Here is a 16,563-nt window from a genome sequence, read left to right as displayed (position 1 = left end):
TAAAGCTGTTAGGGCCTACATAAAGCTGTCAGGGCATACATAAAGCTGTCAGGGGTCGTACATAAAGCTGTCAGGGGTCGTACATAACGCTGTCAGGGGTCCTACATAAAGCTGTCAGGGGTCTTACATAAAGCAGTCCGGGCCTACATATAGCTACATAAAGCTGTTAGGGCCTACATAAAGCTGTCAGGGCCTACATAAAGCTACATGAAGCTGTTAGGGCCTACATAATGCTGTCAGGGCCTACATAAAGCTGTTAGGGCCAACATAAAGCTGTTAGGGCCTACATAAAGCTGTTAGGGCCTACATAAAGCTTTCAGGGGTCCTACATAATGCCTTCAGGGGTCCTACATAAAGCTGTTAGGGCCTACATGAATCTGTTAGGGCCTACATAATGCTTTCAGGGGTCCTACATAAAGCTTTCAGGGGTCCTACATAAAGCTGTTAGGGCCTACATAAAGCTGTTAGGGCCTACATAAAGCTGTTAGGGCCTACATAAAGCTGTTAGGGCCTACATAAAGTTGTTAGGGCCTACATAAAGCTGTCAGGGCCTACATAAAGTTGTTAGGGCCTACATAAAGCTGTCAGGACCTACATAAAGCTGTCAGGGCCTACATAAACTGTTACAGCCTACATAAAGCTGTCAGGGCCTACATAAAGCTGTCAGGGCCTACATAAAGCTGTCAGGGCCTACATAAAGGTGTTAGGGTCTACATAATGCTTTCAGGGGTCCTACATAAAGCTGTTAGGGCCTACATAAAGCTGTTAGGGCCTACATAAAGCTGTCAGGGCCTACATAAAGGTGTTAGGGTCTACATAATGCTTTCAGGGGTCCTACATAAAGCTGTTAGGGCCTACATAAAGCTGTTAGGGCCTACATAAAGCTGTCAGGGCCTACATAAAGCTGTTAGGGCCTACATAATGCTTTCAGGGGTCCTACATAAAGCTGTTAGGGCCTACATAAAGCTGTTAGGGCCGACATAAAGCTGTTAGGGCCTACATAAAGCTACATAAAGCTGTCAGGGGTCTTACATAAAGCAGTCCGGGCCTACATATAGCTACATAAAGCTGTTAGGGCCTACATAAAGCTGTTAAGGCCTACATAATGCTTTCAGGGGTCCTACATAAAGCTGTTAGGGCCTACATAAAGCTGTTAGGGCCGACATAAAGCTGTTAGGGCCTACATAAAGCTACATAAAGATGTCAGGGGTCTTACATAAAGCAGTCCGGGCCTACATATAGCTACATAAAGCTGTTAGGGCCTACATAAAGCTGTTAGGGCCTACATAAAGCTACATGAAGCTGTTAGGGCCTACATAAAGCTGTCAGGGCCTACATAAAGCTGTTAGGGCCTACATAATGCTTTTGGGGGTTCTACATAAAGCTGTTAGGTCCTACATAAAGGTGTTAGGGCCTACATTAAGCTGTTACGGCCTACATAAAGCTGTTAGGGCCTACATAAAGCTCTCAGGGCCTACATAAAGCTGTCAGGGCCTCATAAAGCTGTCAGGGCCTACATAAAGCTGTTAGTGCCTACATAAAGCTGTTAGGGCCTTCATAAAGCTGTCAGGGCCTACATAAAGCTGTCAGGGCCTCATAAAGCTGTCAGGGCCTACATAAAGCTGTTATGGCCTACATAAAGCTGTTAGGGCCTACATAAAGCTGTCGGGGCCTACATAAAGCTATCAGGGCCTACATAAAGCTGTTAGGGCCTACATAAAGCTGTCGGGGCCTACATAAAGCTGTCAGGGCCTACATAAAGCTGTTAGGGCCTACATAAAGCTGTTAGGGCCTACATAAAGCTGTTAGGGCCTACATAAAGCTGTTAGGGTCTACATAAAGCTGTCAGGGCCTACATAAAGCTGTTAGGGCCTACATAAAGCTGTTAGGTGCTACAAAAAGCTGTTAGGGCCTACATTAAGCTGTCAGGGCCTACATAAAGCTGTTAGGGCCTACATAAAGCTGTCAGGGCCTACATAAAGCTGTCAGGGCCTAGATACAGCTGTTAGGACCTACATAAAGCTGTTAGGACCTACATAAAGCTGTTAGGGCTTACATAAAGCTGTTAGGGCCTACATAAAGCTATTAGGACCTACATAAAGCTGTCAGGACCTACATAAAGCTGTCAGGGCCTACATAAACTGTTACAGCCTACATAAAGCTGTCAGGGCCTACATAAAGCTGTCAGGGTCTACATAAAGCTGTCAGGGCCTACATAAAGGTGTTAGGGTCTACATAATGCTTTCAGGGGTCCTACATAAAGCTGTTAGGGCCTACATTAAGCTGTTAGGGCCTACATAAAGCTGTCAGGGTCTACATAAAGGTGTTAGGGTCTACATAATGCTTTCAGGGGTCCTACATAAAGCTGTTAGGGCCTACATAAAGCTGTTAGGGCTTACATAAAGCTGTCAGGGCCTACATAAAGCTGTTAGGGCCTACATAATGCTTTCAGGGGGCCTACATAATGCTTTCAGGGGTCCTACATAAAGCTGTTAGTGCCTACATAACGCTGTTAGGGCCTACATAAAGCTGTTAGGGCCTACATAAAGCTGTTAGTGCCTACATAACGCTGTTAGGGCCGACATAAAGCTGTTAGGGCCTACATAAAGCTGTCAGGGCCTACATAAAGCTGTTAGGGCCTACATAATGCTTTTGGGGGTTCTACATAAAGCTGTTAGGTCCTACATAAAGGTGTTAGGGCCTACATTAAGCTGTTACGGCCTACATAAAGCTGTTAGGGCCTACATAAAGCTGTTAGGGCCTACATAAAGCTGTCAGGGCCTCATAAAGCTGTCAGGGCCTACATAAAGCTGTTAGGGCCTACATAAAGCTGTTAGGGCCTTCATAAAGCTGTCAGGGCCTACATAAAGCTGTCAGGGCCTCATAAAGCTGTCAGGGCCTACATAAAGCTGTTATGGCCTACATAAAGCTGTTAGGGCCTACATAAAGCTGTCGGGGCCTACATAAAGCTGTCAGGGCCTACATAAAGCTGTTAGGGCCTACATAAAGCTGTCGGGGCCTACATAAAGCTGTCAGGGCCTACATAAAGCTGTCAGGGGTCTTACATAAAGCTGTCAGGGGTCCTACATAAAGCTGTCAGGGGTCTTACATAAAGCTGTTAGGGCCTACATAAAGCTGTCAGGGCCTACATAAAGCTACATGAAGCTGTTAGGGCCTACATAAAGCTGTTAGGGCCTACATAAAGCTGTTAGGGCCTACATAATGCTGTCAGGGCCTACATAAAGCTGTTAGGGCCTACATAAAGCTGTTAGGGCCTACATAAAGCTGTTAGGGCCTACATAAAGCTGTCAGGGGTCCTACATAATGCTTTCAGGGGTCCTACATAAAACTGTTAGGGCCTACATGAATCTGTTAGGGCCTACATAATGCTTTCATGGGTCCTACATAAAGCTTTCAGGGGTCCTACATAAAGCTGTTAGGGCCTACATAAAGCTGTTAGGGCCTACATAAAGCTGTTAGGGCCTACATAAAGCTGTCAGGGCCTACATAAAGCTGTTAGGGCCTACATAAAGTTGTTAGGGCCTACATAAAGCTGTCAGGGCCTACATAAAGCTGTCAGGGCCTACATAAAGCTGTCAGGGCCTACATAAAGCTGTCAGGGGTCTTACATAAAGCTGTCAGGGGTCCTACATAAAGCTGTCAGGGGTCTTACATAAAGCTGTTAGGGCCTACATAAAGCTGTCAGGGCCTACATAAAGCTACATGAAGCTGTTAGGGCCTACATAAAGCTGTTAGGGCCTACATAAAGCTGTTAGGGCCTACATAATGCTGTCAGGGCCTACATAAAGCTGTTAGGGCCTACATAAAGCTGTTAGGGCCTACATAAAGCTGTTAGGGCCTACATAAAGCTGTCAGGGGTCCTACATAATGCTTTCAGGGGTCCTACATAAAACTGTTAGGGCCTACATGAATCTGTTAGGGCCTACATAATGCTTTCATGGGTCCTACATAAAGCTTTCAGGGGTCCTACATAAAGCTGTTAGGGCCTACATAAAGCTGTTAGGGCCTACATAAAGCTGTTAGGGCCTACATAAAGCTGTCAGGGCCTACATAAAGCTGTTAGGGCCTACATAAAGTTGTTAGGGCCTACATAAAGCTGTCAGGGCCTACATAAAGCTGTCAGGGCCTACATAAAGCTGTCAGGGCCTACATAAAGGTGTTAGGGTCTACATAATGCTTTCAGAGGTCCTACATAAAGCTGTTAGGGCCTACATAAAGCTGTCAGGGCCTACATAAAGGTGTTAGGGTCTACATAATGCTTTCAGGGGTCCTACATAAAGCTGTTAGGTCCTACATAAAGGTGTTAGGGCCTACATTAAGCTGTTACGGCCTACATAAAGCTGTTAGGGCCTACATAAAGCTGTCAGGGCCTCATAAAGCTGTTAGGGCCTACATAAAGCTGTTAGGGCCTACATAAAGCTGTTAGGGCCAACATAAAGCTGTCAGGGCATACATAAAGCTGTCAGGGGTCGTACATAAAGCTGTCAGGGGTCGTACATAACGCTGTCAGGGGTCCTACATAAAGCTGTCAGGGGTCTTACATAAAGCAGTCCGGGCCTACATATAGCTACATAAAGCTGTTAGGGCCTACATAAAGCTGTCAGGGCCTACATAAAGCTACATGAAGCTGTTAGGGCCTACATAATGCTGTCAGGGCCTACATAAAGCTGTTAGGGCCAACATAAAGCTGTTAGGGCCTACATAAAGCTGTTAGGGCCTACATAAAGCTTTCAGGGGTCCTACATAATGCCTTCAGGGGTCCTACATAAAGCTGTTAGGGCCTACATGAATCTGTTAGGGCCTACATAATGCTTTCAGGGGTCCTACATAAAGCTTTCAGGGGTCCTACATAAAGCTGTTAGGGCCTACATAAAGCTGTTAGGGCCTACATAAAGCTGTTAGGGCCTACATAAAGCTGTTAGGGCCTACATAAAGCTGTTAGGGCCTACATAAAGTTGTTAGGGCCTACATAAAGCTGTCAGGGCCTACATAAAGTTGTTAGGGCCTACATAAAGCTGTCAGGACCTACATAAAGCTGTCAGGGCCTACATAAACTGTTACAGCCTACATAAAGCTGTCAGGGCCTACATAAAGCTGTCAGGGCCTACATAAAGCTGTCAGGGCCTACATAAAGGTGTTAGGGTCTACATAAAGCTGTCAGGGCCTACATAAAGCTGTCAGGGCCTACATAAAGGTGTTAGGGTCTACATAATGCTTTCAGGGGTCCTACATAAAGCTGTCAGGGCCTACATAAAGCTGTCAGGGCCTACATAAAGGTGTTAGGGTCTACATAATGCTTTCAGGGGTCCTACATAAAGCTGTTAGGGCCTACATAAAGTTGTTAGGGCCTACATAAAGCTGTCAGGACCTACATAAAGCTGTCAGGGCCTACATAAACTGTTACAGCCTACATAAAGCTGTCAGGGCCTACATAAAGCTGTCAGGGCCTACATAAAGTTGTTAGGGCCTACATAAAGCTGTCAGGGCCTACATAAAGCTGTCAGGGCCTACATAAAGCTGTTAGGGCCTACATAAAGCTGTTAGGGCCTACATAAAGCTGTCAGGGCATACATAAAGCTGTCAGGGGTCGTACATAAAGCTGTCAGGGGTCGTACATAACGCTGTCAGGGGTCCTACATAAAGCTGTCAGGGGTCTTACATAAAGCAGTCCGGGCCTACATATAGCTACATAAAGCTGTTAGGGCCTACATAAAGCTGTCAGGGCCTACATAAAGCTACATGAAGCTGTTAGGGCCTACATAATGCTGTCAGGGCCTACATAAAGCTGTTAGGGCCAACATAAAGCTGTTAGGGCCTACATAAAGCTGTTAGGGCCTACATAAAGCTTTCAGGGGTCCTACATAATGCCTTCAGGGGTCCTACATAAAGCTGTTAGGGCCTACATGAATCTGTTAGGGCCTACATAATGCTTTCAGGGGTCCTACATAAAGCTTTCAGGGGTCCTACATAAAGCTGTTAGGGCCTACATAAAGCTGTTAGGGCCTACATAAAGCTGTTAGGGCCTACATAAAGCTGTTAGGGCCTACATAAAGTTGTTAGGGCCTACATAAAGCTGTCAGGGCCTACATAAAGTTGTTAGGGCCTACATAAAGCTGTCAGGACCTACATAAAGCTGTCAGGGCCTACATAAACTGTTACAGCCTACATAAAGCTGTCAGGGCCTACATAAAGCTGTCAGGGCCTACATAAAGCTGTCAGGGCCTACATAAAGGTGTTAGGGTCTACATAATGCTTTCAGGGGTCCTACATAAAGCTGTTAGGGCCTACATAAAGCTGTTAGGGCCTACATAAAGCTGTCAGGGCCTACATAAAGGTGTTAGGGTCTACATAATGCTTTCAGGGGTCCTACATAAAGCTGTTAGGGCCTACATAAAGCTGTTAGGGCCTACATAAAGCTGTCAGGGCCTACATAAAGCTGTTAGGGCCTACATAATGCTTTCAGGGGTCCTACATAAAGCTGTTAGGGCCTACATAAAGCTGTTAGGGCCGACATAAAGCTGTTAGGGCCTACATAAAGCTACATAAAGCTGTCAGGGGTCTTACATAAAGCAGTCCGGGCCTACATATAGCTACATAAAGCTGTTAGGGCCTACATAAAGCTGTTAAGGCCTACATAATGCTTTCAGGGGTCCTACATAAAGCTGTTAGGGCCTACATAAAGCTGTTAGGGCCAACATAAAGCTGTTAGGGCCTACATAAAGCTACATAAAGATGTCAGGGGTCTTACATAAAGCAGTCCGGGCCTACATATAGCTACATAAAGCTGTTAGGGCCTACATAAAGCTGTTAGGGCCTACATAAAGCTACATGAAGCTGTTAGGGCCTACATAAAGCTGTCAGGGCCTACATAAAGCTGTTAGGGCCTACATAAAGCTGTTAGGGCCTACATAAAGCTGTTAGGGCCTACATAATGCTTTCGGGGGTCCTACATAAAGCTGTCAGGGCCTACATAAAGGTGTTAGGGTCTACATAATGCTTTCAGGGGTCCTACATAAAGCTGTTAGGGCCTACATAAAGCTGTTAGGGCCTACATAAAGCTGTCAGGGCCTACATAAAGCTGTTAGGGCCTACATAATGCTTTCAGGGGTCCTACATAAAGCTGTTAGGGCCTACATAAAGCTGTTAGGGCCGACATAAAGCTGTTAGGGCCTACATAAAGCTACATAAAGCTGTCAGGGGTCTTACATAAAGCAGTCCGGGCCTACATATAGCTACATAAAGCTGTTAGGGCCTACATAAAGCTGTTAGGGCCTACATAAAGCTACATGAAGCTGTTAGGGCCTACATAAAGCTGTTAGGTTCTACATAAAGCTGTTAGGGCCTACATAAAGCTGTTAGGGCCTACATAAAGCTGTTAGGGCCTACATAATGCTTTCGGGGGTCCTACATAAAGCTGTTAGGTCCTACATAAAGGTGTTAGGGCCTACATTAAGCTGTTACGGCCTACATAAAGCTGTTAGGGCCTACATAAAGCTGTTAGGGCCTACATAAAGCTGATAGGGCCTACATAAAGCTGTCAGGGCCTCATAAAGCTGTCAGGGCCTACGTAAAGCTGTTAGGGCCTACATAAAGCTGTTAGGGCCTACATAAAGCTGTCAGGACATACATAAAGCTGTCAGGGGTCCTACATAAAGCTGTCAGGGGTCTTACATAAAGCAGTCCGGGCCTACATAAAGCTGTTAGGGCCTACATAAAGCTGTTAGGGCCTACATAAAGCTGTTAGGGCCTACATAATGCTGTCAGGGCCTACATAAAGCTGTTAGGGCCTACATAAAGCTGTTAGGGCCTACATAAAGCTGTTAGGGCCCACATAAAGCTGTCAGTGGTCCTACATAAAGCTGTCAGGGCCTACATAAAGCTGTTAGGGCCTACATAAAGCTGTCAGGGGTCCTACATAATGCTTTCAGGGGTCCTACATAAAGCTGTTAGGGCCTACATGAATCTATTAGGGCCTACGTAATGCTGTCAGGGGTCCTACATAAAGCTGTCAGGGGTCTTACATAAAGCAGTCCGGGCCTACATAAAGCTGTCAGGGCCTACATAAAGCTACATGAAGCTGTTAGGGCCTACATAAAGCTGTTAAGTTCTACATAATGCTTTCAGGCGTCCTACATAAAGCTGTTAGGGCCTACATAAAGCTGTCAGGGCCTACATAAAGGTGTTAGGGTCTACATAATGCTTTCAGGGGTCCTACATAAAGCTGTTAGGGCCTACATAAAGCTGTTAGGGCCTACATAAAGCTGTCAGGGCCTACATAAAGCTGTCAGGGCCTACATAAAGGTGTTAGGGCCTACATAAAGCTGTCAGGGCCTCATAAAGCTGTCAGGGCCTACATAAAGCTGTTAGGGCCTACATAAAGCTGTTAGGGCCTACATAAAGCTGTCAGGGCATACATAAAGCTGTTAGGGCCTACATAAAGCTGTTAGGGCCTACATAAAGCTGTCAGGGCCTCATAAAGCTGTCAGGGCCTACGTAAACCTGTTAGGGCCTACATAAAGCTGTTAGGGCCTACATAAAGCTGTCAGGGCATACATAAAGCTGTCAGGGGTCCTACATAAAGCTGTCAGGGGTCTTACATAAAGCAGTCCGGGCCTACATAAAGCTGTCAGGGCCTACATAAAGCTACATGAAGCTGTTAGGGCCTACATAAAGCTGTTAAGTTCTACATAAAGCTGTTAGGGCCTACATAAAGCTGTTAGGGCCTACATAAAGCTGTTAGGGCCTACATAATGCTGTTAGGGCCTACATAAAGCTGTTAGGGCCTACATAAAGCTGTTAGGGCCCACATAAAGCTGTCAGGGGTCCTACATAAAGCTGTCAGGGCCTACATAAAGCTGTTAGGGCCTACATAAAGCTGTCAGGGGTCCTACATAATGCTTTCAGGGGTCCTACATAAAGCTGTTAGGGCCTACATGAATCTATTAGGGCCTACGTAATGCTTTCAGGGGTCCTACATAAAGCTTTCAGGGGTCCTACATAAAGCTGTTAGGGCCTACATAAAGCTGGTAGGGCCTACATAAAGCTGTTAGGGCCTACATAAAGCTGTCAGGGCCTACATAAAGCTGTTAGGGCCTACATAATGCTTTCAGGGATCCTACATAAAGCTGTTAGGGCCTACATGAATCTGTTAGGGCCGACATAAAGCTGTTAGGGCCTACATAAAGCTGTCAGGGCCTACATAAAGCTGTTAGGGCCTACATAAAGCTGTTAGGGCCTACATAAAGCTGTTAGGGCCTACATAAAGCTGTCAGGGGTCCTAAATAATGCTTTCAGGGGGCCTACATAAAGCTGTTAGGGCCTACATAAAGCTGTTAGGGCCTACATAATGCTTTCAGGGGTCCTACATAAAGCTGTTAGGGCCTACATAAAGCTGTTAGGGCCTACATAAAGCTGTTAGGGCCTACATAAAGCTGTCAGGGCCTACATAAAGCTGTTAGGGCCTACATAAAGCTGTTAGGGCATACATAAAGCTGTTAGGGCCTACATAAAGCTGTCAGAGCCTACATAAAGCTGTTGGGGCCTACATAATGCTTTCAGGGGTCCTACATAAAGCTGTTAGGGCCTACATAAAGCTGTTAGGGCCTACATAAAGCTGTTAGGGCCTACATAAAGGTGTTAGGGTCTACATAAAGCTGTCAGGGCCTACATAAAGCTGTTATGGCCTACATAAAGCTACATAAAGCTGTTAGGGCCTACATTAAGCTGTTATGGCCTACATAAAGCTTTCAGGGCCTACATAAAGCTGTTAGGGCCTACATAAAGCTGTTAGGGCCTACATAAAGCTGTTAGGGCCGACATAAAGCTGTTAGGGCCTACATAAAGCTGCCAGGGCCTACATGAAGCTGTTAGGGCCTACATAAAGCTGTTAAGGCCGACATAAAGCTATTAGGGTCTACATAAAGCTGGTAGGGCTTACATGAAGCTGGTAGGGCCGACATAAAGCTGGTAGGGCCTACATAAAGCTGGTAGGGCCGACATAAATCTGGTAGGGCCTACATAAAGCTGTTAAGGCCGACATAAAGCTGCCCCAACAGCAGAGCTTCTTTTCAGCACTGTGGAGTAAATCCTTACCACCATTACACCTGGCTATCAGCAGAACCTTGTCTGGCAGCAAAACAGTTCATTCAGCATAATTTAATGCCTTTAAATAAAACTTAGCTGATATGGCTTACTTGCTTAAACAAATGTGGTTTCTACTGACAATGGAGATGCACAAACTATGGCATAAGGGGATGACGAATGGCAATCCATCATTTTGCTTAAGACATTAATGAGCGAGCTAGGATGGACGTAGTCAATATAACGATTTGTTCAGCACTTTTGAAATGTACAGCGACAGAATCAGAACATTGGCTGTTCTTACAGTATTCTCCCTGTACACCAAGTCAGAACCATAGGATAAATAGAGGGGGTATATAAGCAGACAAGGAAAGCTCTTACAATGATGATTACATTTCTCTAAAACAGGCTATAGGCTGCATGCGCACCATCAAGTCAGAACAGTAGGCTAAGTTATGAGGGCGAAAGGGACCAAATTATTAGGGTGAGGTACATGGGCTACTAACAGCTTGCTACACCACATATACTTAGTATTACTTTCTCAGCTACAGTATACATATCTCCCTGGCATATTACATAATTTATGTAGCAGCATACAAGACATGTTTGGACTCACCTTGTTGTGCTGTGCTCACTTAAACAGCTCACTTGGAATTCCCGAGCTGGATGACCGTTCAAAATGTATTTTCCCAGTCGGAGCTTGTTTGTTTTGAACTCTGCAAAAGTCATGCTGGATCATGAGTTTGCTACAACCTAGCCTATGAATGAAAGTTTACAGCGTAGGTGTACTGGTCAAGAGAAATTTGAGTAATCAAGGTGACAGACATTGACACATTCAGTACCGTCTTGCACAATCTTGCCTGCATCCAGCTGATCTAGGGTGCAATCATTAGTCCAACAGTTGTAAACAAGTTTTTCTATTCAGGTATGTTTATCCTCGTTTCGTTACGTTTACTTCCGTTTAAGAAAATTTGAATGAATGATCACACACAAAAGCAGTTCACTTTTGTAGCAGCCAGATCGTTGTATAATTCCTTCTTGCGTCTACGTGTTCTCCTCCTCTCACCTTTTCACTTGGCTTGTGGACTTCAGTGGATAACAGATCAACTGTCTGTGACCAGGTGAAAAACCTTTCCGAGCCAAACCCTTATATCATAACCGCTAACCGCTGCACACAGCCTGTGTTGTTGTCACAATATTAGCTAACGTCAAGTCAACAACACAGCTACAAGAACTAACGCTTTAGTGAACCTGCTACAATCAAACAGTACAGTGCATAGTTAGTAAGCAGTTTAGCAGTGCCACCGGCAAGCTCTGGTGGCTATAAGTTAATACAAAGCTTACCTTGACTTGGAAGAGTTCCAGTGTTGGATAGCCATAGCCAGCTAGCTAACATAGCATCCCTCTCTGTTGGATAGCCATAGCCAGCTAGCTAACATAGCATCTCTCTCTGTTGGATAGCCATAGCCAGCTAGCTAACATAGCATCCCTCTCTGTTGGATAGCCATAGCCAGCTAGCTAACATAGCATCCCTCTCTGTTGGATAGCCATAGCCAGCTAGCTAACATAGCATCTCTCTCTGTTTGATAGCCATAGCCAGCTAGCTAACATAGCATCCCTCTCTGTTGGATAGCCATAGCCAGCTAGCTAACATAGCATCCCTCTCTGTTGGATAGCCATAGCCAGCTAGCTAACATAGCATCTCTCTCTGTTGGATAGCCATAGCCAGCTAGCTAACATAGCATCCCTCTCTGTTGGATAGCCATAGCCAGCTAGCTAACATAGCATCCCTCTCTGTTGGATAGCCATAGCCAGCTAGCTAACATAGCATCTCTCTCTGTTTGATAGCCATAGCCAGCTAGCTAACATAGCATCCCTCTCTGTTTGAGCCTGGTGTTTGAGTAGGATAAACTAGCTAGCTACATTTTATAGTTACATTTTATAGTTAAGTAAATGAAAGTGACAGAATGTATTTGTCCAAAACTGTTCAATTTTTATCTTTCTCTCTCTCTGAGTCAACTACTCACCACATTTTATGCACTGCAGTGCTAGCTAGCTGTAGCGTATACTAGATTCATTCTCTGATCCTTTGATTGGGTGGACAACATGTCAGTTCATTCTGCAAGAGCTCTGATAGGTTGGAGAACGTCCTCCGGAAGTTGTCATAATTACTGTGTAAGTCTATGGAAGGGGTTGAGAACCATGAGCCTCCTAGGTTTTGTATTGAAGTCCCCCAGAGGAGGATGGGCACTAAATGTCCTCCGGCTACACCATGGTGCTACCCTACAGAGTGCTGTTGAGGCTACTGTCGACCTTCATAGCAAAACAGTGTGTTTAAATAAATTATTTGGTGACGTGAATATATTTAGTAAAGTTTTATCTAAAAAGGACTTTTTTTATGTTTCACTATTTTTATTTTTATGAAATTCACTTCCTCCTCTGAGGAGCCTCGACTGTCCTCAATATATTCTACAATACATACTCAACATACACTGAGTGGACAAAACATGATATATTTTGAGTTGTACTCCCTTTTGCCCTCAGAAACGTCTCAATTCATCAAGAAATGGACTCTATAAGGTATCTAAAGTATTCCACAGGGATGCTGGTCCGTGTTGACTCCAATGCTTCCCACAGTTGTGTCAAGTTGGCCGGATACTGTGGGGTCCGAAGTGATTGACAACCTTGAATTATTTTATACAATAATTTTTGCTCATCTTTATCAAGGGTCTCAATTATTTCAGCCCCTCACTATATACTCCTGAAAATATACTACATTACAATATATACTCCTCAATATATACTCCTTAAATACTACAATATACTCACTATATTTACAATATATACTCCTCAATATGTTCTCCTTAAATACTACAATGTACTCACCATATTAACAATATATACTCCTCAATATATACTCCTTAAATACTACAGTATACTCACTATATTAACAATATATACTCCTTATACACTACAACATACTCACTATATAAAAAATATATACTATTTTTATACAACATACTCACTATATTTAGAATATAGACTCCTCATATACTATAATATTCTCATTATGTTAACAATATATACTCACTACTGTATATACCCCTTATATACTACAATATACTCACTATATTAACAATATATACTCACTACTGTATATACCCCTTATATACTACAACATACTCACTATGTTAACAATATATACTCACTACTGTATACACCCCTTATATACTACAATATACTCACTATATTAACAATATATACTCACTACTGTATATACCCCTTATATACTACAATATACTCACTATATTAACAATATATGCTCACTACTGTATATACCCCTTATATACTACAATATACTCACTATATTAACAATATATACTCACTACTGTATATACCCCTTATATACTACAATATACTCACTATATTAACAATATATACTCACTACTGTATATACCCCTTATATACTACAATATACTCACTATATTAACAATATATACTCACTACTGTATATACCCCTTATATACTACAATATACTCACTATATTAACAATATATACTCACTACTGTATATACCCCTTATATACTACAATATACTCACTATATTAACAATATATACTCACTACTGTATATACCCCTTATATACTACAATATACTCACTATATTCATTTACAGAATATCACAAAAGTGAGTACTCCCCTCACATTTGTGTAAATATTTATCTTTTCATGTGACACTGAAGAAATGACACTTTGCTATAATGTAAAGTAGTGAGTAGTGAGTAGTGAGTGTACAGCTTGTATAACAGTGTACATTTGCTGTCCCCTCAAAATAACTCAACACACAGCCATTAATGTCTAAACCGCTGGCAACAAAAGTGAGTACACCCCTAAGTGAAAATGTCCAAATTGGGCCCAAAGTGTCAATATTTTGTGTGGCCACCATAATTTTTCAGCACTGCCTTAACCCTCTTGGGCATGGAGTTCACCAGAGCTTCACAGGTTGCCACTGGAGTCCTCTTCCACCCCTCCATGACGACATCACGGAGCTGGTGGATGTTAGAGACCTTGCACTCCTCCACCTTCCGTTTGAGGATGCCCCACAGATGCTCAATAGGGTTTAGGTCTGGAGACATGCTTGGCCAGTCCATCACCTTTACCCTCAGCTTCTTTAGCAAGGCAGTAGTCGTCTTGGAGGTGTGTTTGGGGTCGTTATCATGTTGGAATACTGCCCTGCGGCCCAGTCTCCGAAGGGAGGGGAACATGCTCTGCTTCAGTATGTCACAGTACATGTTGGCATTCATGGTTCCCTCAATGAACTGTAGCTCCCCAGTGCCGGCAGCACGCATGCAGCCTCAGACCAATTATCCTGGTTGCCACCACACACGCTTGACACCATCTGAACCAAATAAGTTTATCTTGGTCTCGTCAGACCACAGGACACGGTTCCAGTAATCCATGTCCTTAGTCTGCTTGTCTTCAGAAAACTGTTTGCGGGCTTTCTTGTGCATCTTTAGAAGAGGCTTCCTTCTGAGACGACAGCCATGCAGACCAATTTGATGCAGTGTACGGCGTATGGTCTGAGCACTGACAGGCTGACCCCCCACCCCTTCAACCTCTGCAGCAATGCTGGCAGCACTCATACGTCTATTTCCCAAAGACAACCTCTGAATATGACGCTGAGCACGTGCACTCAACTTCTTTGGTCGACCATGGCGAGTCCTGTTCTGAGTGGAACCTGTCCAGTTAAACCGCTGTATGGTCTTGGCCACCGTGCTGCAGCTCAGTTTCAGGGTCTTGGCAATCTTCTTATAGTCCAGGCCATCTTTATGTAGAGCAACAATCATTTTTTTCAGACTTCCAGTGACCAGTCAGTATGAGGGAGTCACATGACACCGGGGAGGGAAAATGGCTAATTGGGCCCAATTTGAACATTTTCACTTAGGGGTGTACTCACTTTTGATGCCAGCGGTTTAGACATTAATGGCTGTGTGTTGAGTTATTTTGAGGGGACAGCAAATTTATACTGTTATACAAGCTGTACACTCACTACTTTACATTGTAGCAAAGTGTCATTTCTTCAGTGTTGTCACATGAAAATATATACTCAAATATTTACAAAAATGTGAGGGGTGTACTCACTTTTGTGATATACTGTATATACTGTATTTACTATATCCAACGATGCTCTTGCTCATACTTCCCGCTCTCTTTCCTCTCTCCCTGCCTTCCTTTCTCTCATCCTCTCTCCCTCTCCCTCCTTCCTCTCTGCTTCTTTCCCTTTCTCCCTGCCTCTCCCATCTCCTTCCCTATATAATTTCCTCTCTCCTTCCTTCCTTTCTCTCCCTCCCTCTCTCCATCCTCTCTCCCTTCCTCCTCTCAGTGTATTTCCCTTCATGAGGCGACAGCGTCACTCTAGCCCCTCTCCTGCCATGGTTACCCAAGCGACAGAAGATGATGGAAAGGCTAAAGGGGCGGGACCAACAGGAACAAGCTCCACAACCAACTCTCAGATCTGATTGCCATGGGAATACCACAACCACCATGTTCATGACACCCAGATCTGGTCACCATTGTATCACTATAGTATTCAAGACCCTGCATCTACTTCTAGAAGTTATAATACAGTCTAGTAGTTATATTTATGAATATAGAACTATAGGTATAGTTTACAGAGACAATCTGAAAGATTTCCACTGTTCAATTAATGTAGATTTAAGGCCAGTTTATACTTGGTCTAATAACATGTCTATGGACAATTATAATGTGACAAGTGTCGCTGGTCAAAACAACTTTTAATTTATACTCCTGTGGAATGTCTGTAGACTGTCGTTGCGACTGTTAGTTTCCTTGTTGCAGAGACATGAAAAAGTTCCCGTCTCTGCGACTGTCGCAACGTCCGTTGTCGTGGTTACCGGACTGTGACACGATGATGTTGTAGTTCTATTATTCTCCAATAGATTTACCTAGTTTTATTCCGTCACTCTGTGGCAGTCAGCTATTTTCTGTCGGCTCACAATTATCTTTTAAATAATGATGTTGTGGGTTTGTGTTTCTGTAATAATGAATAAAAAGTAGTAAGACGTTGTCAGCTATACTCTGGTCATTATTTGAACTGGCTAACTAGCTAGCAACTAACCAAAACATTGTTTTGAAAATAGCTTTTAGTTGCCTGGCTTGCTAGGTTCACATTTAACTGAATTCATTTTTAAACGGGTTTATTGGTGCTAGAGAAAGTCTACTATTTGGAGCACTGGGATGCAGATGTCATGCAAAGGCTGTCGTTTTGTGCTTATACTTTTTCATAATGAAAACGAAGTTTGAAGTCGGATGACAACTGTCGATATGTCCACAGACAGAGTGTAAACCAGCCTTTAGACTACCCCTTAATTTAGAACAACATGACTGATGAACACCAATAACAGTTACAGGTGATCAGTCAACTGTCATATCTATCATAATAA

The 16,563-nt window shown here is 43.7% G+C and overlaps 1 protein-coding gene across 1 annotated transcript in view; it reads left to right on the top strand.

The window, feature by feature from the left end:
* rgs11 (regulator of G protein signaling 11) overlaps positions 1 to 16,186 on the top strand; it is a 77,621-nt gene extending 61,435 nt beyond the window's left edge. The window contains exon 17 of the mRNA XM_031821446.1: positions 15,483 to 16,186. Coding sequence (XP_031677306.1) covers positions 15,483 to 15,618 — 136 coding nt within the window. The 3' untranslated portion in view covers positions 15,619 to 16,186. The remainder of the gene's footprint in view (positions 1 to 15,482) is intronic.
* Positions 16,187 to 16,563: the final 377 nt, after the last annotated feature.

The sequence above is a fragment of the Oncorhynchus kisutch genome, unplaced genomic scaffold (genome assembly GCF_002021735.2).
Source record: "Oncorhynchus kisutch isolate 150728-3 unplaced genomic scaffold, Okis_V2 scaffold3976, whole genome shotgun sequence".
Taxonomy (NCBI): domain Eukaryota; kingdom Metazoa; phylum Chordata; class Actinopteri; order Salmoniformes; family Salmonidae; genus Oncorhynchus; species Oncorhynchus kisutch.
Note: the sequence above shows the minus strand (reverse complement) of the source record. Positions and strands in the feature narration are given on the sequence as shown.